The sequence below is a fragment of the Caretta caretta genome, chromosome 1 (genome assembly GCF_965140235.1).
Source record: "Caretta caretta isolate rCarCar2 chromosome 1, rCarCar1.hap1, whole genome shotgun sequence".
Lineage (NCBI taxonomy): Eukaryota > Metazoa > Chordata > Testudines > Cheloniidae > Caretta > Caretta caretta.
The window spans coordinates 281519544-281542815 of NC_134206.1; the positions used below are offsets into that span (position 1 = coordinate 281519544).

Here is a 23272-nt window from a genome sequence, read left to right on the forward strand (position 1 = left end):
GAAGATGACTGGATGTAGAAACTGTGGCATGTACATGATCCTGGAAGGGGTACCTGAAAAGAATTTTGTCTGCATGAAGTGCCGCCTGTTAGAGCTGATGGAAGAAAAGATCCTAGGACTGGAGATGCAGGTGGAGACTCTGGTTGAGTTTAGAAGGGGGTTCGAGTGGATGATGGAGCAAAGACATGAGGAGGCTGAAGGGAAAAGCTCAGACTTGCAGATGGAAGCAGGACCAAAGAACTCTGAGGGGATACTGCTGGGTGAGGAAAGTGAACTAAGAGAACCAGCCACAGAAAAAGATGGGCCAGTGAAGGAGAAACAGAGCTCAGGAACAGGTTTGTGGAGTTGGAAAATGAAGAAGGGGCACAGCAGGTGGTCACTGAAGGTGCGAGGGCAAGGAAGAAGAGAAGAGCAGATAGTCCTATAGGAAGAAGGTAAGAGTCAATGGAGATAACACCAAATATGAGCCCCAGGAGGATACGGGATGGCTTGCAGAGGATTGCAAGGGACAATAGGAATCGAGAGGATTTGCAGCCAGATGGAACAGGGGATGGACTGGAGAATTGCACCACTGCCAGGAAAAGGCAGGTCTACGTGATTGGAGACTCATTATTGAGAAGAATAGACAGGCCTGTAACAAGAGCTGATCCAGAGAACAGAAGGGTGTGCTGTCTGCCGGGTGCTAAGATACGGGATGTGGACCTGAGGCTGAAGAGGATCCTAACGGGAGCAAGAAAGAATCCATTGATTATCCTTCATGTGGGAACAAATGATATGGCTAGATTCCCACTGGAACGTATCAAGGGAGACTACGCCAGGCTGGGGAAGACGCTTAAGGAAATCGAGGCTCAGGTGATCTTCGGTGGGATTCTGCCTGTTCCCAGAGAAGGGCAACAAAGGTGTGACAAGATTATGATGCTCAACAGATGGCTCAGGCAGTGGTGCTATAAGGAGGCTTTAGGATATATGGCCACTGGGAAGCATTCATGGACAGAGGACTATTCTCTCGGGATGGACTTCATCTGAGTAAGGAGGGAAACAGACTTCTAGGATGGAGGATGGTACAACTGATCAAGAGAGCTTTAAACTAGGAATTTGGGGGAGATGGTTGGGAGATGTCCAGGTAATCTCCATGGCAGATTTTCTCTTTGAGAGGGAAGAAAATGAAGTAAGAAAGGATACAGTAGTGGGTAGGAGAATGGACATAAGGCGGAAGAGCAGTGTACATACCAATCTAATAGGTAATATTGGCAATAGAATGTCAGCCCAATCAGGTAAAGAATGTGAGCGAAGCCAAACAGCAAGAATTAAGATGTTTGTACGCTAATGTGAGGAGCCTAGGTAACAAAATGGAGGAACTAGAGCTACTGGTGCAGGAAGTGAAACCAGATATTATAGGGATAACAGAAACATAGTGGAATAGTAGTCATGACTGGAGTACGGGTAATGAAGGGTATGTGCTGTTCGGGAAAGACAGAAATAAAGGCAAAGGTGGTGGAGTAGCACTGTATATCAATGATGAGGTAGACTGTAAAGAAATAAGAAGTGATGGAATGGTTAAGACAGAGTCCATCTGGGCAAAAATCACATTGGGGAAGAAAGCTACTAGAGCTTCCCCTGGGATAGTGCTTGGGGTGTGCTATAGACTGCCGGGATCCGATTTGGATATGGATAGAGACCTCTTTAATGTTTTTAAAGAAGTAAATACTAATGGGAATTGATCATGGGAGACTTTAACTTCCCAGATATAGACTGGAAGACAAGTGCTAGTAATAATAATAGGACTCAGATTTTCCTGGATACGAAAGGGGATGGATTCCTTCACCAAGTAGTTGCTGAACTGACAAGAGGGGATGCCATTTTAGATTTGGTTTTGGTGAGTAGTGAGGACCTCATAGAAGAAATGGTTGTAGGGGACACCCTTGGTTCGGGCGATCATGAGCTAATTCAGTTCAAACTAAATGGAAAGATAAACAAAAATAGATCTGTGACTAGGGTTTTAGATTTCAAAAAGGCTAACTTTAAAAAATTAAGGAAATTAGTTAGGGAAGTGGATTGGACTGAAAAACTTGTGGATCTAAAGGCAGAGGAAGCCTGGAATTACTTCAAGTCAAAGTTGCAGAAACAATCAGAAGCCTGCATCCCAAGAAAGGGGAAAAAAATCATAGGCAGGAGTTGTAGACCAAGCTGGATGAGCAAGCATCTCAGAGAGGTGATTAAGAAAAAGGAGAAAGCCTACAAGGAGTGGAAGATGGGAGGGATTAGCAAGGAAAGCTACCTTACTGAGGTCAGAACATGTAGGGATAAAGTGAGAAAGGCCAAAAGCCATGTAGAGTTGGACCTTGCAAAGGGAATTAAAAGCAATAGTAAAAGGTTCTATAGCCATATAAATAAGAAGAAAACAAAAAAAGAAGTGGGACTGCTTAACACTGAGGATGGAGTGGAGGTTAAGGATAATGTAGGCATGGCCCAATATCTAAACAAATACTTTGCCTCAGTCTTTAATGAGGCTAATGAGGAGCTTAGGGATAATGGTAGGATGACAAATGGGAATGAGGATAGGGAGGCAGATATTACCACATCCGAGGTAGAAGCCAAACTCAAACAGCTTAATGGGACTAAATCGAAGGGCCAGCATAATCTTCATCCAAGAATATTAAAGGAACTGGCACATGAAATTGAAAGCCCATTAGCTAGAATTTTTACTCAATCTGCAAACTCAGGGATTGTACCATATGACTGGAGAATTGCTAACGTAGTTCCTATTTTTAAGAAAGGTAAAAAAAATGATCCGGTAATTACAGGCCTATTAGTTTGACATCTGTAGTATGCAAGATCTTGGAAAAAATTTTGAAGGAGAAAGTAGTTAAGGACATTGAGATCAATGGTAATTGGGACAAAATACAACATGGCTTTACAAAAGGTAGATTGTATCAAACCAACCTGATCTCCTTCTTTGAGAAGGTAACAGATTATTTAGACAAAGGGAACGCAGTGGATCAATTTTACCTCGATTTCAGTAAGGCATTTGATATGGTTCCACATGGAGAATTATTAGCTAAATTGGAAAAGATGGGGATCAATATGAAAATTGAAAGGTGGATAAGGAACTGGTTAAAGGGGAGACTACAGCGGGTCACACTGAAAGGTGAACTGTCAGGCTGGAAGGAGGTTTAGTGGAGTTCCTCAAGGATCGGTTTTGGGACCAATCTTAATCTTTTTATTACTGACCTTGGCACAAAAAGCGGGAATGTGCTAATAAAGTTTGCGGATGACACAGAGCTGGGAGGTATTGCCAATACAGAGAAGGACCGGGATATCACACAGGAAGATCTGGATGACCTTGTAAACTGGAGTAATAGTAATAGGATGAAATTTAATAGTGAAAAATGCAAGGTCATGCATTTAGGGATTAATAAGAAGAATTTGTTATAAACTGGGGACGCATCATTTGGAAGTAACAGAGGAGGAGAAGGACCTCGGAGTATTGGTTGATCACAGGATGACTATGAAACATCAATGTGATATCGCCATGAAAAAAACTAATGCGGTCTTGGGATGCATCAGGCGAGGTATTTCCAGTAGAGATAAGGAGGTGTTAGTACTGTTATACAAGGCACTGGTGAGACTTCATCTGAAATATTGTATGCAGTTCTGGTCGCCCATGTTTAAGAAGAATGAATTCAAACTGGAACAGGTACAGAGAAGGGCTACTAGGATGATGCGAGGAATGGAAAACCTGTCTTATGAAAGGAGACTCAAGGAGCTTGGCTTGTTTAGCCTAACCAAAAGAAGGCTGAGAGGAGATATGATTGCTATCTATCAATATATCAGAGAGATAAATACCACGGAGGGAGAAGAATTATTTAAGCTCATTACCAATGTGGACACAAGAACAAATGGATATAAATTGGCCATCAGGAAGTTTAGACTTGAAATTAGACAAAATATTGTCACTTTGGATGGGCTATCACCAGCAGGAGAGTGAATTTGTGTGGGAGGGTGGAGGGTGAGAAAACCTGGATTTGTGCTGGAAATGGCCCAACTTGATGATCACTTTAGATAAGCTATTACCAGCAGGACAGTGGGGTGGGAGGAGGTATTGTTTCATATTCTCTGTGTGTATATAAAGTCTGCTGCAGTTTCCACGGTATGCATCCGATGAAGTGAGCTATAGCTCACGAAAGCTCATGCTCAAATAAATTGGTTAGTCTCTAAGGTGCCACAAGTACTCCTTTTCTTTTTGCGAATACAGACTAACATGGCTGTTACTCTGAAACCATCAGAGGAGTGAAGTTCTGGAACAGCCTTCCAAGGGAAGCAATGGGGGCAAAAGACACATCTGCCTTCAAGACTAAGCTTGATAAGTTTATGGAGGAGATGATATGATGGGATAGCCTAATTTTGTTATTAATTCATCTTCGACTACTAGCGGTAGATATGCCCAATCGCCTGTGATGGGATGTTAGATGGGGTGGGATCTGAGTTACTACAGAGAATTCTTTCCTGGGTGCCTGGCTGGTGAGTCTTGTCCACATGCTCAGGGTTTAGCTGATCACCATATTTGGGGTCGGGAAGGAATTTTCCTCCAGGGCAGATTGGCAGAGGCCATGGAGGTTTTTCGCCTTCCTCTGCAGCGTGGGGCATGAGTCACTTGCTGGAGGATCCTCTGCACCTTGAAGTCTTTAAACCACAATTTGAGGACTTCAGTAGCTCAGACATAAGTTAGGGGTTTGTTATAGGAGTTGGTGGATGAGATTCTGTGGCCTGCACTGTGCAGGAGGTCAGACTAGACTATCATAATGGTCCCTTCTGACCTTAAAATCTATGATTCTATGATCATATTCTTTTCTTTTGTTTTCTTTCCCATCAAGACATTTTCTGGGCAGATGCTCGCTCTTTCCTAATTAGTCTCCTTCCACCTCTCCATGAATTTCAAACAACAAGAAGAATTAGAGATTTAAAACACTTAGGCCTTGTCTATGTAGGAAAATTGACTAGCATAGTGATAGCAGAATAAACTATTTCAGAGTAAGGTATTCTGAAATAGCTCCCTGTGTGGACACTTTGTTGTGGAATAAAAGTCACTTTTATTCTGGAACAGTGTGTCCACATGGAGAGCTATACCAGAGTAGCTATTGCAGATTAGTTTATTCCACAATAGCTATACCAATTTCCCTTTTTAGACACACTCTTAGCTCTGGTCTACACTACGGGATAAGGTCGAATTTAGCTGCGTTAGGTCGAATTTAGCCGCGTTAGGTCGATTTAAAAATGACTGTCCACACAACCAAACCTGTTCCGTCGACCTAAAGGGCTCTTAAAATTGACTTCTGTACTCCTCCTCGATAAGGTTGACCCTTGCTGGGTCGAATTTGGGGTAGTGTGGATGCAAATTGACGGTATTGGCCTCTGGGAGCTATCTCAGAGTGCTCCATTGTGACCACTCTGGACAGCATTTTCAACTCCGATGCACTAGCCAGGTACACAGGAAAAGCCCCAGGAACTTTTGAATTTCATTTCCTGTTTGGTCAGCGTGGCGAACTCAGCAGCACAGGTGACCATGCAATCCCCCCAGAATCGCAAACGAGCTCCAGCATGGACTGAAAGGGGGAAACTGGATCTGATTGATGTATGGGGAAAAGCATCTGTGCAGGCCGAACTCCGATCAAAAAGAAGAAATGCAAATATATATGCCAAAATCTCACAGGGCATGTTGGAGGGAGGCTACAACAGGGACACACAGCTGTGCCACGTGAAAGTTAAGGAGCTCAGGCAAGCCTACCAAAAGACGAAGGAGGCAAACGGTCGCTCCGGGTCACAGCCCCATACATGCTGCTTCTATGATCATCTGGATGGCATTCTAGGGGAGAACCCTACCACTACCCCACCACTGTCTGTGGACACCTGCAAGGGGGGAGTCTCATGCAACAGGGAGGAGGATTTTGTGGATGAGGAGGAGGAGGAGAATGCGCAGCAGGCAAGCGGTGAATCCGTTCTCCCCAGCAGCCAGGACCTTTTCATCACCCTAGAGCCAATACCCTCCCAAAGTGGGATCCCCATCCCTGAAGCTGGAGAAGGCACCTCTGGTGAGTGCACATTTGTAACTACAGTACAGGGTTTAAAAGCAATAGCGTTTAATGTTTGATTTGCCCTGAAGAATGGGATGCATTCGTGGCCAGTACAGCTACTGGAAAAATCTGTTCACATGTCTGGGGATGGAGCGGGAATCCTCCAGGGACATCTCCATGAAGCTCTCCTGGATGTACCCTGAAAGCCTTTGCAGAAGGTTTCTGGGGGAGGGCTGCCTTATTTCGTCCTCCACGGTAGGACACTTTACCACACCAAGCCAGTAGAAAGTATTCTGGAATCATTGCAGCACAAAGCATGGCAGCGAATGGTCCTAGGTTTTGGTCACATTCATTCAACATTCGGTCTTTATCTTTCTGTGTCAGCCTCAGTGGAGTGATATCATTCATCGTCACCTGGTTGAAATAGTGGAATTTTTGTAAGGGAACAGTAAAAGGACCCCGTTCATACTGGGCTGTTTGCGCTTGGCTAAAAGGGATCATCCCAGAGAATAGCCATATGGCAGAGGGGAGGGGTGAAGGGATCATCCCGGAGAATAGCCACACGGAAGGGTGGGGAGAGGTGTGTGCTGCACATCCACCCTAAAACCGCAGCCCCTCCTTTTAAATGTGAAACTCAACCCATTGCTTACTCTGGAACAGGAGGGCGCTGCAGTTTGAAAACATTCCCACATGTTATGAAGGCATAAGAAGCCAACCCCATGTACCCTTTGGTTTACCATGGCTGCCTGGAAACCGAATTCTGTTGCCCAGCCGTATGTGTGTGATGTGACACCATACTGGCAGGCGCTCAATATAAAAGGGAAAATACGACCTTGTACCTAAACCACATGTGCTGTCTGCTGTGAATTGCTTGATTCACTGTGAAAGAGTCGCCCTTTTGTTCTCAGAAATGTATCATCTTCAATTTTAGTCTCCCATTTTATTTCCCCCCAGGTGCAAATGTTTCTATGCTCCCCCTATCATCTCCGTCCCTGAGGTTATTGCAGATTAGAAGGTGAAAAAACGCACTCGCGATGACACATTTGCCGAGCTCATGCAGTCCTCCCGCACTGATAGGGCAGAGCTTAATGCATGAAGGCATTCAGTGGCAGAAGCCAGGAAAGAATTAAGTGAGCGCGAAGAGCAGAGGCAGGATGCGATGCTGAGGCTAATGGGGGAGCAAACAGACATGAAGGAAGCATCTGTTGGAGCTGCAGGAAAGCCAACAAGAGCACAGACCCCCCCACTGCATCCACTGTATAACCGCATGCCCTCCCGCCCAAGTTCCATATGCGCCTCACCCAGATGCCCAAGAAGGGGGGGGAGACTCTGAGAACCCAACCACTCCACTCCTGAGTATGGTCCAAGCAACAGAAGGCTGTCATTCAAACAGTTTGATTGTTAGTGTGACTACAATAAACAATGTGGCCTTGTCCTTCCCTCCTCCCCCACCCCACCCGGGCTACCTTGTCGTTGGTTATCTCTTTTTTTTTTTAATTATTAAAGAAAGAATGCATGGTTTCAAAACAATAGTTACTTTATTTCGAAGGGAGGCTGGTGATTGGCTTACAGGGAATTAAAATCAACAAAGGGGGCGGGTTTGCAGCAAGGAGAAACACACACAACTGTCATGTTGTAGCCTGGCCAGTCATGAAACTGGTTTTCAAAGCCTCTCTGATGTGCAGTGCACCTAGCTGTGCTCTTCTAATTGCCCTGGTGTCTGGCTGCTAAAAATCGGACATCAGGCAATTTGCCTCAACTTCCCATCCTGCCATAAATGTCTCCCCCTTACTCTCACAGATATTATGGAGCACATAACAACCAGCAATAACAATGGGAATGTTGGTTGCGCTGAGGTCTGACGTAGTCAGCAAACAGCACCAGTGAGCTTTTAAACATACAAAGGCACATTCTACCACCATTCTGCACTTGCTCAGCCTATAGCTGAACTGCTCCTGACTACTGTCCAGGCTGCCTGTGTAAGACTTCATGAGCCATGGGAACAAGCGGTAGGCTGGGTTGCCAAGAATAACTATAGGCATTTCAAAATCCCCAACAGTAATTTTCTGGTCTGGGAAGTAAGTCCCTTCTTGCAGCTGCTTGAACAGCCCGGAGTTCCTAAATACGTGAGCGTCATGCACTTTTCCCGGCCATCCCACGTTGATGTCGGTGAAATGTCACAAGGGACATTTCACCATTTCACCATTCACCACCAGTGGTTGCAGCACCATTGAGAAGTACCCCTTGCGGTTTATGTACTGGTTGGTAAGGTGGTCAGGTGCCAAGATGGGGATATGCGTTCCATCGATCGCTGCACCACAGTTAGGGAACCCCATTGCAGCAAAGCCATCCAGTATGACCTGCACATTTCCCAGAGTCACTACCCTTGATAGCAGCAGCTCAGTGATCGCGTTGGCTACTTGCATCACAGCAGCCCCCACAGTAGATTTGCCCACTCCAAATTGATTCCTGACTGACCGGTAGCTGTCTGGCATTGCAAGCTTCCAGGGGGCTATCTCCACTTGCTTGTGAACTGTGAGGGCTGCTCTCATCTTGGTATTCCTGTGCTTCCGGGTGGAGGAAAGCAACTCACAGAGTTCCAGGAAAGTGGCCTTACGCATGCGAAAGTTTCGCAGCCACTGTGAATCATCCCATACCTGCAACAATGTGCGGTCCCACCAGTCTGGGCTTGTTTGCCTGGCCCAGAATCAGTGTTCCACTGTATCAACCAGCCCCACTGCCGTCATGATGTCCCAATTGCCACAGCCCATGCTTTCAAGAACATGTGTGCCCATGTCCTCATCAAAATCCTCCTCGTGCTGGCATCTCTTAGCCCGGTTCTGCATATAGTCCACAATAATGCACGAGGTGTTTACAATGCTCACAACAGCAGCGGTGATGGTGAGCAGAGCGGGCTCCATGCTTGCCATGGTATGGCGTCTGCACAGGTAACTCAGGAAAAAAGGCGCGAAACAATTGTCTGCCGTTGCTTTCACAGAGGGAGGGAGGGAGGGAGGGCCTGATGATATGTACCCAGAACCACCCACAACAACATTTTTTGCCCCATCAGGCATTGGGCGCTTAACCCAGAATTCCAATGGGCCGCGGAGACGTGGGAACTGTGGGATAGCTACCTACAGTGCACCGCTCTATAAGTCTATGCTAGCCACGGTAGTGAGGAAACACTCCGCTGACTTAATGCGCTTAGTGGGGACATATGCAATCGATTCCTAAAAATCGACTTCTATAAATTTGACCTAATTTTGTAGTGTAGACATACCTTAGTATGTCATCCAGTCCATTCCACTGCCTATGCAGTTTTGTTTCTTTCCCTATATTTTCTAGTACTTTGTCTAGTCTGATTTAAATGACTCATGATGGAACTTCCACCAGATCCTTTGGAAGAACATTCCTCATTTTCATTTACAATGTCTTTGATGTCTAAAAGTAATCAACTGATGTTTACAATCCAGTGTTTTCATGAAGAGAGCTACCTATGATGTCACAAATTCTGAATTGTGGCATCACTGAATACATTAAGCAGGAAGAGGCTGGTTATAAAAGAGAGAATTTCTATTTATATTAAACGCTTAGGTAATCAATCAACAATGATAGTCAAGGAAGTATTGCACAGGAAAACAAAACACCTAATTTTGCCACCTTTGCTCATGTCGATGGGACTACTTGTGTCATAAGTAAAACTGCTTGAAGCGCTTTAAGGAAAGGTTTTTAAATAAAAAAAAAAAGCCTTGTTTCAAAAATTATTTTTTGGTTAATTGTTGATATTATTTATGTTTTGCAAGAAGAATTCATGCCCCTTTTTCAAAAACTTTAACAAAATGACTATCAAAATAGTTACTGTCATTTAAACAAAACATTCATTAACATTTTTGGTAATGTCAATAAATTTGGGGGAAAAATACCAAAAAACAAAAAACAAAAACAAAAAAAACCCCACAAAAAGATCAGTTTTACTTTTTAAAATTTTACTTGAAAACAGGTTTTAGTTTTTTGACCAGCTCTATAAGTAAGGGCCTACTGTGTGTGTGGGGAGGGAAGTGCAGGATTTATGTCTTTAATGAGGTTTTCATAGAATTTTTAAAGGTCTGCCAAAATTTGGCTTCAAGTTAGTGTCAAAAGAGTAAAAGCAAACATATCTACAGTTTCTGGTGAAATAGATCACAGGAGGAACAATAGGGAAGTAATTAAGATAATTTCCTGTTATGCCTATACATAGCTGTAGAACAAACGGTACATCTGAACACTAATTGTGAATTTTCTCAGGTTTGCAGCTCTGAAATTTACATTCTTTTCAAGTAACTTTCTGTGCTAGAATTCCTTGCTCTTTTTAATACCCATTCACAGCAAAATTGATCCATGTTTAAATAAACTAATTTGGTAGGCTTTGATTTTTCTCTCAAAACAGGTATGTAATTATAGTATCTTATGAAAAACAGATCACAAATAAGTAATATTTAAGGCACCTAAATGTTTTAAATATCCTCCATATTTGTTTCTTTAATTATAATTATAGTCATATAGATTTTGCTCCAGTTTCTCCCAAAACAGTTTACGACTAAATTTTCACTCTGTAAGCAAATTTTTACAGTAAAATTACACATCTTTCAAAATATGATGTATAATGAAAAATGCTAACAATTTTAACTTCAGACATTTATTATTTTTGTGAAATTATGTTTTACTGTATATATTTTTAAACCTCTCTCTTCCCTTGAACGTTGTTTGACTTCTTAGGTCCTGAGTCTGCTATCAGCTCAATGCAAGTGAACACCTGCCTCTCCCATAAACCCCCCACAGAAATATCATGGCCTTTTGTTGATTGCTTATGGGGGCAAGGACTGTGATTTCTTTTGTGTTTGGTTTGGACACTGTCAGCTAATTACTAAATTCCTAAGATATTTTATCATGTCTCTTTACAGGGCTGTTCCTTTATTGTTCACTCTATTAATGCGTGTAGATTCTTGAAATATTGTTCCTCAGAAAAAAAAGAAAAACAAATAAAATATCCAAATCAACTGCAGGCTCACATAAAACATTTTAAAACCATGCATGCAGCACCTCCCAAGGCCAAGCATGTTAATCTGCACCGCCTTTTTGAGGAGACCTGTAAACCATAACTCTGATTGTTTTGGGACAAGGCACTGTTATTGTCACACATTTGGCAATGCATTCCATAATGTTCCATACTGCATGGCCTGGAGGACTGCAATGTGCATGCAGAGCTACCATTTGCCTGCAGACAGCACTAGTGAAGTCACTCGGGCTCTGCCAAAGTGTAGCAGGATCAGGGCCTAAGCTATTTTAGTGGTTCTATATTGGTCCTTGGGAGTATCAAAATAAATGGAAAGATTTATAGAGCTGTTGATGTAAAAGAGCCCTAAAGGTATCTGAGTTTCTGTTAACTAGTACACACAAGACACAAATTGACAGAGAGCCAGTAAGTGTTGGTTTTGGTTTCTGAATATTCAGATCTAGAGAGTTTTACATACTTTCTTGTTTGGAGACATAAGATGGCAGGAGTTGGAATGTCGTTTTGTGTCATATATTGGGTCTATTAAACCAGTAAGTTTTACTTATGACACAAGTAGTCCCATCGACATTGCCTGATGGGGCAAAAAACATTGTTGTGGGTGGTTCGGGGTACATGTCATCAGGCTCGCCCTCCATCCCTCTGTGAAAGCAACGGCAGACAATTGTTTCGCGCCTTTTTTCCTGAGTTACCTGTGCAGACGCCATACCATGGCAAGCATGGAGCCCGCTCAACTCACATCACTGCTGCTGTTGTGAGCATTGTAAACACCTCGTGCATTATCTTGGACTATATGCAGAACCAGGCTAAGAGATGCCAGCATGAGGAGGATTTTGATGAAGACATGGACATACATGTTCCTGAAAGCACGGGCTGTGGCAATTGGGACATCAGTTGGGACTCACAACATGTGGGCAGCCTCAGCATGTCTTATCAGAATCACAGGTGGTAAGCATAGCTAAGAACAAAGAGTGAGAAAAATACTATGTTAAATAGCAGGGAATATGAGATTTTTCACACTAAAATAATCTTTTCAAAAAAGTAACCTAGCTCAAGTGATAACAGAACAGAATTTACACTTTGATAGATAAACTGTAAAATGGAGATTAAGAGGGAATTTGAAGAACAAACAGCTACAAGTTAAAGACAAATATGAAACTCTTTGAGTATCTGAAAAGTAGGAAGCCTGCTGGTGAGACAGAATGCGTGGCCAGAGGGCAATCAGAAAGAATGATCCACAGTTACTTTTCAAGGCCCCGAAACTACACAATAAACCCCTGCACCTTGGCAGAGTCCCACTGATGTCAGTGTGCAAGGGGCAATATTCAAGTTCTATGGATAAGGCCTCAAGTTCTGAAATTCTTCTGACTTATGTTGCAGCCATCAGAAAGGTATCTCTGAGTAAAAGAACAGAGAGACAGAAGAGAGGGGTATGAATGAGCATTTGGGAAACATGTCCCACAAGGTTAAGGTCTTGTGTAATAGCTGGGTGAGGGGTTTGAAGTACAGGGGAAGGTAAGTACCACCATGAGGAATGGGAGTGGGTGATTAATTCAAGAGGAGCCTGAGAAAGAGAAGAGGCAACAGGGTAGCAGTGTGAGGGTAGGGGGAGGATTTGAGCTGAGGTGTGGAGGCAGCAGCATGAATGGGTGAGGCAATACCGGGATTTTGTGAGGGGATGAGGTGCAGTGTGGGGTTATTTTACAGAGGGTGGGGATAGTAGCAAGGGAAAGGATGGGAAAGAGGAACTGAGGCAGTTGTTTGGGATTTCATGGACAAGGACTGAAGGAGGGAGTATTTCACTAGGTAGGTTGGTGAGATTTCATCAAGGGGTTTTGGTCTGAGGCAAGGTTGTCACCAGATATGGCTTGAGATGAGACCGTGAGGGTGATTTACTGGCAATAGGGGAGTGCTGAGACAGTGGACATGTAAGTGATGGTGGTTTGAATTAATGGACTTGAAGAGTATTCAAAAGGGGAAGTAGGAAGGTAGATTTAATGGGATCGGTTTGAGGCACTGGAAGTGATTTCACTGATAATTCTTACTTGGGGTGGTGAGGCAACAAGCTGTACTGGCTGTACCAGGGGACGAACACCAGGAATTTTCGTAGGAGGATTTTCAAGGGAGAGGAGGCAGCAGGGGAGGAAGATAGTAGGGTAATTTCATTGGGGGAGGTAGGGGATGCTGGGAGGAGTGGCAGGGAGATGGCCCTAGGGAGAGTGGGTATTTCATAGGGGGGTTAGGTAAAGTGGGTGGGATGGAACTAAAGTGGAGGAGTGGTGTGTGGGGCCAGGGGGTGGGGGGGAGGGGTGAGAGAGGGTGGTGATGGTGAAGTTCACCAGAAGGGGGAGATTTTTCTAAAGGTGGTGAGGTGGGGGAAGGGTAAATTTCAGTGGGGAAAGGATTTTCACTGGGTTTGGGAAGTTGTGTGTAGCAGACAAACCGAGAAATGCCATGAAGTTGAGTTCAGGGCCTTGCTTTATTAGGACAATAATGTAAATTTCTTTAACATTTTACTATCCTGCCCTTGTCAACTGCCTCTTTCCATAAGTCTATGTTAAAATCTATGTGTGCGTGGAATTTTGGGGGGTTGAGTAATTTGGTTGCACTGCTAGAAGGAGACAGAAACATTAGACAATTTGCAACCTTTTAAAAAGGAACCAGTTTTAAGGTGCTTAGTCTCACAAAATACATACTGAATTTCCCCACGTTTTTAAGAATGCACAGGTTTAACCATATACATTTGAAACATGAGGTTTTATTGTTTTTTCATTTACAAAGGAGGTCAAAATTAGCCTTCCAAATCCTAGTTGCAACCTTACCTAAGGAGAAGAGACTCTCACTCCATAATAAAAGCTATGTAAAATTCACTATTTTAGGCTTATGATCTTCTGTCTGCATGCTGTTTAATACTTAACTTATAAAAATAAAAGTGCATTTCTAGGCCTTGAAAATATCATGTGCTTAAGATTTTTAGAAGGAAAAAGGCTGTTCTGAAAATGTTTTCCAACTTAGTAAGTTTCTCCCAATTGCGGCTGAGGAAAACATGCAGTGTGATACTAAAACTATTTGGGACTTTATCCCTGAAAGCTCACCAGCACAGCCACCCTTATTAAGATGCAAACATCTGACAGTCAGCATTTTTGAATTGGGCACTTAAACCAACCTCACCACAACATAACTTCTGTTAATAAATAACAGACTGTGAGGGTCATAGAGCCTTTTTTGGCATTAAAAAACAACATTTTTTGAGAAGCAAAAACATCTAACAGTGACTGATGCAGCTACATCAGAAGGGGTAGAAACTCATGTACACGATATATTACACTTTCTCCACATCAGGTCCGTTTTTAACAACTCTGGGGAGTGTGTGCAGTGGAGAAGAATTGGTATTGTGTTGGATGCATCTCTCTGAAGAGAATGCCCTTTTGCATACTGTCAGGGAGAGTGCTACAGAGTGGAAGAAATATCTGCCACATAAATTCAGAACTCATCTGAAGGATATTTAATTTTACTGTTTTTACATTTCAATCATTTTAAAAATTGACAGCTCTATGGCCTGAGGAATAACCAAACCAAACAACAAAAAAAAAACAACCACAACCAAATCTGAGAACTTTCATCAACTTTTTTTTGAGAGGGTTTAGACAAAATTATTATTTTTTAACAAAAATGTCATTGATAAATGGAAATTAGAAAAATGGCAGCCAGCTGTAGTATGTACATATTATTGATTGAATACTGTGGTAAATAATGTTAGTACTAGTGCAGAATTAACTTTTCTGAAGTTACTATCCTTCTTATTGAAAGTTTTCCAAAATATCCCAAAGGATTAAATTGTATGATGGACTATTCCCTTGCCTTGAAAAATACAAGAGGAATCATTCTCGACTGACAAGTCTCAAGTGTGAACTTTTTTCCTCACAGGTGCCCCTCAAAAATACTGTCACAGAGAGTGAAAATTAGAAGTGAATTAAATGATCACCAGAGAGGCATTGAATGTTGGCCAGGTGACAGAGTTCTAACATTGGAGAGGAGACCAGGAAGGAGAGGTACATGAGGTCAAAGTAGAACCACGGACTAAGTCTATTATTTATATTGTAGGAATGCCTGGAGGCCCCAGTCAGGGTCTAGGGCACCATTGTGCTAAAGACACAATGAACTTCCCCCATCCCCCCAAGAGTTTACATTTTAAAATCCATTAAGAGTTTTATTAACCAGATGGCCAAATTTGCAATGGAACCTGAATGAGATAGGAAAGAGATGACAATGAGATATGCTCCACAGTCCCAGGTATCTAGATTTCCTTTGTTTGTGACACAAACTTCTATATCATGCTACCATATCTCCCACCTACTGTCCCAAGATGCCTGAATCTACTGAAATAAACAAATCATTCAATTTAGTAAATATACCCCTTGTGAACCAGGATTAAGTGGATCACGAAGTTCCACAACATTAAAACCACTAATGTCTGAAAATTCAGTTACATTTCAGGGTATCTATCATGATATTCTGGGAACTAAACCTTGGTTGATCATGCTTCCTATGCAAACTTCTGCCAGTTGATCTACTAAGTGAGCTGTAGCTCACGAAAGCTTATGCTCAAATAAATTTGTTAGTCTCTAAGGTGCCACAAGTACTCCTTTTCTTTTGCGAATGCAAACTAACACAGCTGCTACTCTGAAACCAGAAATTTAGGGTGTCCTTGAATACTGTACACTTTAACCAAACCATTGGTTGTACTTGATAGTGAGACCTACACAGCTACAGTCTCAAGGACAGGATAGCCCCAATATTATTTAGAATGGGAAGATGCCTCAATGTTTGTCAGAGAGAGAGAATGCCTTGTCTTGACTATAGCCATCTTTCATTTTCAGAAGCAAATGAATTCTTAGGGAATTAATGTAAATAACAAATCTCAGTTTGTTGATTACCAGATCTGTGGACAGCAAAAGGAAGTTAGTATGGCATACAGAGTAACTCATATGAGTTGTGATCAGCTAGAGAGGCTACAAAGCATCACTCAGCCTACTGTATATACAAGGCTGTTAAACAAGAAAAGATTTTAATAGGAGGAATAAAATAACAGCGACACATACTATTAAACCAATTGTTTCTTACATGTATTGTAGGTAGGATCCGACAATGGCTCTGTTGAATAAGAACACCCTTTCTCAGATCTTTGGATTCAAACTTAGGAGGTTGTGAAATGTTCAGATAAGTTTATATATCTCCTTTTCCGGCTCTAACCACAAGCACAAGGCAGGAAAGGATGTTCTCATGGTATTTCTGGTCAGACTAGGGCCAGATACCTCCCCACAGACCCATTATCATTACCATTTATGTATATAGTGGTAGCACTTGGAAGACCAAGATCACATTGTGCAAGGTGCTGTACAAACACACTGTCATTGTGCCAGACACCTTACAATCTACCGTTTCCAGCCGGCTTTGCAGACGGAAGAGCTGGGGGCAGCTTTGGGAATAACCTCTGAGGTGTGGGAATGGTTAAGCAAACCCCCGAGTGGGTGGCACTCGGCTGTTTCTGGAAACACAGGCAGTCTCTGGCTAGGTGAGAACTGTCCATCTCAGCAGCGGACCGGCTTTCGGCAAGGCAGAGCTGCTCGCGGGAGCAGGCTCTCCCCACACAGGGAGGCAGCGCAGCGGCCGGACCGGCGGGTTCGCACCGCTCGGCGCTTACGGACTCGAGCTGCCCCCCAAGGACCCTGCCCGAGCCCCGCAGAGAATCCGGGTCCCCGAGCCCGACGCCTCACTGGGCTCGCCACGTCCGGGCAGGTGTCCCCGCGGGGCTCGCGTCGCCCGGGGGCGGGCGCTGCGGGCAGGACGCCGCGCTCCCGGGCACTGGCAGGGCGGGTCCCCCCCGCCCCTCCTCCCCCGCACCCCATTGTTAAAGCCCTCTCGGCCGCTTCCGCCCGCGCTTCGGCTCGGCTCGCCGCCGCCCGGCCCGGGGCGCTTGGGAAACCTCGGAGCCGCTCAGCTCCTTCCGGGAGTGGGGCAGTGCGAGCAGCCACCCGCGACTCACCTGGAGCTGGGACCGCAGCCCCTTTCCCCGCAGCGGCGAGGTAGGTGAGCAGCCCCGTCCGGGAGCGGGGCAGCGGCTGTGGGGGAGTCGCGCTGGGCGCTGCTGCAGGCGGGGTGGTGCGGGGACGGGGCTGCGCGGCGGAGCCTCCCCGGGCAGGGTGGCCCCCTGCAGCGGGTAACGCAGAGCCGCAGCCGGAGGGCCTGGGACTAGCCCGGTAGTTATTCCCTTCCTCACTCCCCCGTCCCCCGGGGCCCGCTGGGGGGCGCTCGCTGCTCCGGCTCCGCCAGGGGAGGGGGCGCGGGAGCAGCTGGAGCGTGGTGACCTGGTGGGGGGGGGCGTTCCCTGGGGGGTAGGATGGGGATTGTTGGCGGGGTGGAGAGGCGCCCTCATGCGGGGGCTGGGGTTTTTGTGTGTGGGGGGGGGGGGTGGTTAAGCAGTGATTTCCCGGGGGAGGGGGAGCCGAATGGGGCTATCCTGGGGAAGGGGGGTGGAATTGTTGCGAGGTGGGTTTGATACGGGCCTCCTGGAGGTCGGGGGGGGGTTAGCGAGGGCCCCCCCCCCCTTGGGGTCGGGGGGGGGTTAGCGAGGGCCCCCCCCCCTTGGGGTCGGGGGGGGGTTAGCGAGGGCCCCCCCCCTTGGGGTCGGGGGGGGTTAGCGAGGGCCCCCCCCCTTGGGGTCGGGGGGGGTTAGCGAGGGCCCCCCCCCTTGGGGTCGGGGGGGGTTAGCGAGGGCCCCCCCCCTTGGGGTCGGGGTGGTCGGGGGGGGTTGAGCGGCGCTTGCCTGGGGCGGCCGGGGCCCCCTGGGGGCGGGGCTGTCTCACGCGCGCCCCTGTGCTCTCCGCAGGCTGTGGTGCCTGGGCCCGTAGCTGCCCCTCCCCCCGGAGCATCGCCCATCTGCCCCGCTGGGAACATGGCGTCCGGCGGCTACCGGAGCAGCGGGGGCAGCACCACGGACTTTCTGGAGGAGTGGAAAGCCAAGCGGGAGAAGATGCGGGCGAAGCAGGCGCCGCCTGTGCCGGGGTCGGCGGCCGGCACTGACGGCAAAGCCCCCGGGAGCGTCTCCTCGGCTGCCGAGCTCAACAGCACCCTGCACCCCGCCGGCCCGGCCGCCCCGCCGCACCCCCCGGAGCGGGGCGCTCCGCCCCCCAGCGGGGGCACGAACTGTGTCCCCCTCTCCGCCAGAGCCGGCTCCAAGGAGCCCCCGCCCCCAGCCGGGGGCAGAGTGGCAGAGCCTGCGGGGAAGCCCTCCGCCGCGCCCGGCTCCCCGGAGGAGGAGAAGGCGGCGGCGGCGAAGGGGAAAAGCTCCGGTCCCAGCGCCAGGAAGGGGAAGGGGCAGATCGAGAAGAGGAAGCTGCGGGAGAAGAGGCGATCGACAGGTGTGGTGAACATCCCCGCCGCCGAGGTGAGCCCCGCGCCCCTGCCCGGGGTAGGGGGGGTGCCTGGGGTGCGTTCAGGGGCTCGGTGAGCTCGCCGCGTGTGCGAAGGGCGGCTGCTGCGATGCTGCACCTGAGCAGCCAGCGCCCAGCTGTGAACTCCGCTGCCTGCCGATCCCAACTCAGCCCTGGAGCTGCTCAGGCGGCGGGATTGCGTCCAGTTTCTTGTGGCGAAGGAGGCTTGTTCTCTCCTGCTCAGAATGAGGTGTGGGGAAGCTGCCTCACCCGTGAGTTGTGCTGTATCGCAGGGTGCGCGCTTGATGCGGGCTGAGCATCCTCCGTCCTGTCTGCAACCCTCTGGGGACCAATAATAGGCCTGTCAGTGGCAAAGCTAAAAGTTTTGGTTTGGGAATCGTTTGGTGGTGTGCTGGACCAGGGTTGTAACGTCATCCCCACTCTTTCTCCCCACCCCCTTAAACTGTGTGTTTAAAAACAAGACTAGACAGAGTCCTGGGGTCCAAACGTGTTGGGCTGGGTCTGAGCCCAAAGTCCTGATGCTTGCATAGTTGCAGGCTTGGGCTCCTAGCGAGGAAGGATTAGTGAACGTTGATAGGAAGAGCATCATCAATATATCCTTGAGCACTTTTTAAAATAAGTACAAGTATAGCACTTTTTAGTGTCTTGGTTGAAACTAGGATGTGAAATAGTGTGTGAGCCTTAGAAGAATTGCAAAGTATTCATCAATATGAAACACCCTTCTAATTATAGTCTGGTTATCTCACCACTTAAGACTTGGTGTGGTGATCTTTTGTCTAAGGTTAATCTTTAATGATTATCTTCTGCTTTTGTCATGTATTACTCTAATCTGAAGGTAAGTTTTTAATCTTCATAAATATGTAAAATCAAAAAGTACATGTCAGTTACTTTACTGATCTAAACAATGAAGAGAAGAAGTCATGGTATCAAGCTCTGGATAAATATTCAGGTGTAAATGTACTTAATCTAAAACAATTTCCTGCACTGGAAAAAATGCAGTGGCTTGAAGTGCATTTTTTTTGAAGCAGGGAAGAATATTTGTATCAGCCAACACAACTGTTCTTTGTGGTTTGCTACTAGCATGAAAATCTGGCATTCATGTAAAATACTCTTATAGGAATTCAGAAGCATGATAACCAGATCATTTGCTTTTTACAGCTAAAGGCTAGAGGAGACTGAAAACAAAGCTGAATTGCATTCTTCAATTTTATATTGATGATAAAGAACAACACTATTTTAGAAAACATGTATATCATTCTTTCTCCTCATCAACTAGGGACTGCTGCATGAAAAACAATCTTTTGTGTCTTATGCAGCTGGAGAAGATAGAATCCTATTTTCCTCACCTGAAGTCACTAATCCTTTCTTTGTGATGACATAATCACTTTCACAGCAACCACTTGTAATACCAGAAGCATTGTCAGGTGAGGAATAAGCAGCAGGAGCAAGTGAAGTCTTAAATAAAAATTCTGTTTTAGGGCTTGGTCCCATAACTTTCACTCAAGTGATTAGCCTCATTACTTGTACAGTCTTCACTTTGAAGTGAAAGGTTGCAGGACTGGATCCTAAGTACTCACTAGGAGTTTGAAAACTTCCTTGATACCTACAAGCCTGAAGACTCATCCCCAAATAAATAGTTTTAATCAGTTCCATGTGTCCAGGTATTGCTGCTCCTGCACATTGAACCAATTAGTATCTTTCCTTCTTATTGTTGTTCCCACCCCTACTGCCCTTCTCTTGAACCTGGGACCTCTGCTTTTTGCTTCCAATCCCTTACTATTAGAAGAGCAGTGGCTTAGGGCCTGCTCTACCTTTTTTTTTGGGGGGGGGGGAGGGGGGCGGTTTCTCCTTCCCTTCAGTAACAAGTAGCCTGAATGGATCTGCTCCCTTATTTCCCTCTTATGTTACTAAAGGAATGGATTTGTTGGGGCCACTGTGCTTCTTCTCTACTCCAGAGACTGCCAACTTCTTTTTTCTCATTTGGTCCCAAATATCTGCTTGCCTTGGGTGACCAGTTTTTTTCTATCTCTGTCTCTTTAAGAATAACTTCGCAAAATCTTTCACCATGTGTCAACATTACTTGGAATAACTTAATGAAGTTTTTGCCATGGTATATGTTTTGTCTTAAAACTTTGAATAACTTCATAGCCAGTAACAATAAACAAAGGGTTCTTTCACACCTTTAAGTGTCTGCCTTTTTAAAATAAGGTACACTTGGACCGAGAAACTCTGATTTTCTTTGTCAACTTTTGTTATAACATTTATATTTATGATGGTAGCTAAATAAAATTACTTAACCTGCAGATCTGAGGGAGTGCTTAAGGTGCTTAGTGCATTTTTTTTAAGTTGGTCTGGCTTGTGGGTAGAATTCATTGGTGATGAACATTGCCTCTTGACAGGCAAATATTTACATGAAACTGACTTTTTGAGATAAGGCCAATTTCTTGAAAGTCTAAGACTAACATTTTAAAATAGGAGTATATGTAACAGTAAGAATTTATAGTTCAAGGCCAGAAGGAACCCTCAGATCATTGTCTGGTCTACATATCACAAGCCATTACATTTCATCCAGCTATCCCTATGTTAAGCCTAATGATGTTTGACCCAAGCATTTCAGTTCTCAAAAGACTTAGGACATGTCGACATTGCCTCTGGGAATGAGCCTTCCAACTTGGGTCTACAAACTTGTGCTAGCATGTCTTGTGCCACCTTGCTAAAAATAGCTATGTAGATGTTGTGGCTTGGGCAGGGGGATCAGGCTCTGGAACCTGGGGTCTGTGAACTTGACAACCCAAGCCACAACATTAAACAACATCTGCAGAGCTATTTTTGGAGTGCTAGCATGAGTCTGTGGACCTGTCAGGGAGGCTTTCTCCCAGATGCACAGTAGGCATGCCCTAAATTGTATTCCATGGACAGAGAATAGGCCACTGCAATGGGAGGGAATTGATTAGGTCAGATGCGTAAATGATCCACTCCCCGTGCTGCAGATAATGGTCAATCTGACAGTAAGGAAAAATGTCTCCTGGACCCCAAATCTGGTGGTCACTTTGACCTGAGCAAGACACTTCAGCCAGGCATCTAAGAGAGAAGATTCTCTGTACCACCTCAGAGCACTGATCCATCCCATCCTGTGTTATGTTTTCTGCTCTGGCCAATCAGAGATGCTTCAGAGGAAGGCAGAAAACCTGAGAGTACACTTGGCCAGTTGTGCATGGGGAGAGGAAATACTCCTTCCTGACCCCTGCATGTGACTAGCTGAAACCCTGAGATTTGATTATAGTTATTGTATTAATGAATTCTGTGTTTTGTGACTTTTCTGTATCTGAACTTCAAGAAAATATTCTAGTATAAGTACTTGATAAACCAAATTAATTATGTAATTAGTATTCTGAATATTAGCTACACGTACTTTCATATGTTCAGCATATAGTTTAAAATGCATATTTTCATCTCAAAGTAACGTGCACATAAAGACATCTTTCCCCTTTACATGACTTTAAAACAAAACAAAAAAAAACCTTTAAGTTTGCTGGACAGATGAGGACCTCTGTACTTGGGTTGAAAATGTTAGAACGAGGAACACAGAAATAGTGGTACCTGTTGATGCCTTCCTCTTTCAGATAGCTAGACAGATTTTTCTAATGCTACGCATAGTGACTTAGCTGTTCTGTATATTAACTTTGATAGGACAGAAGCATTTTTAGTCCCATCAGCACTTTTAAAATTTACCCTAGTATGTTCTAGGGATGTAAAATATTAAATGATTAAACAGCTAACCGATAAGTACTAGTCTTACCTTTTAATATATTACAATTAACGTTTAAAACAGATTAGGTATTACAATGTCACAATTATTTTACCAATGTGCACATTTAAAAACTCTGCAGATAGGGGTGGGGGCATTTGAGCTTGCAGTTCTAACTCGAGGCACCACTGGAGCAGCCCGTGCCTGGTGGGGAGGACACCCCCCGCTTGGCAGCCCCCTTCCTTGCAGCTGGCTGCAGCAGTGGGTCTGCCCTGGCACTGCTGCTTTCCTGGCAGTGATCCACCAAACTAGCAGCATTAGGCAGCACCTACTAACCGGAAGAGTGAGGGGTAGGATCAGAGCAAGGCGCATGGTGCCCAGCCATGCACACACAAATGATCCCCCAGCCCACTGTACTCCATTTCCAAGAAGAGACAGTAGGGTGGGTGCTCCCCCCAAGCCTGGGGTAGATTGTGAAGTTAATGATTAAACGGTTAACCGATATAATTTTAATAATTTAAATGGGTACTTTTAAAAAATATTTACATCCCTAGTATGTTCGGACTCAAGTGGGTTTTACTTTAGAGTCTCATGTTCTCTAAGTTCGCCACTGAGATGCCCTAATGTATCAGTATTGAGAACTTTTCAATATGCATAGTGGCAAAAAAATCCTTAATTACTCATAATGCTACTGTCCCTCCACCTCTGTTGCCAAACAGCAGGATGGCATTGGTGAAAATGAGAATTCCTTAGTGGGTCTGATATGGTTTATCTTTATTTTTTGTGTGTGATGGTAGTAGTAGAAGGGAATAATATGCTAGCTGCAAATTTGCATTGTAACTGTTATATAGTGCATCATAATGTTCTATACCTATGACAGGAATAATAATAATAAAAGTCTCTGCTCCAGGAACTTACACTTTTATTTTAAATGTAATGCAAAAAAAAA

The 23272-nt window shown here is 45.1% G+C and overlaps 1 protein-coding gene and 1 long non-coding RNA gene across 3 annotated transcripts in view; one reads left to right on the forward strand and one right to left on the reverse strand.

Annotated features, from left to right (window-relative positions):
* The window catches only part of LOC142070588 (uncharacterized), a 29871-nt gene extending 12438 nt beyond the window's left edge, over positions 1-17433 (reverse strand). Inside the window, exon 1 of the long non-coding RNA XR_012666457.1 lies at positions 17168-17433. This is a non-coding gene — a long non-coding RNA (uncharacterized LOC142070588). The remainder of the gene's footprint in view (positions 1-17167) is intronic.
* Positions 16718-23272, forward strand: part of PAWR (pro-apoptotic WT1 regulator) — a 158682-nt gene continuing 152127 nt past the window's right edge. The window contains exons 1-2 of one of the 2 annotated variants that reach the window (XM_075124338.1): positions 16718-17211; positions 18011-18568. In XM_075124338.1, the coding sequence (XP_074980439.1) occupies positions 18077-18568 (492 nt within the window). In that variant the 5' untranslated portion in view covers positions 16718-17211; positions 18011-18076. The remainder of the gene's footprint in view (positions 17212-18010; positions 18569-23272) is intronic. The other variant, XM_075124337.1, reaches the window with a different exon arrangement.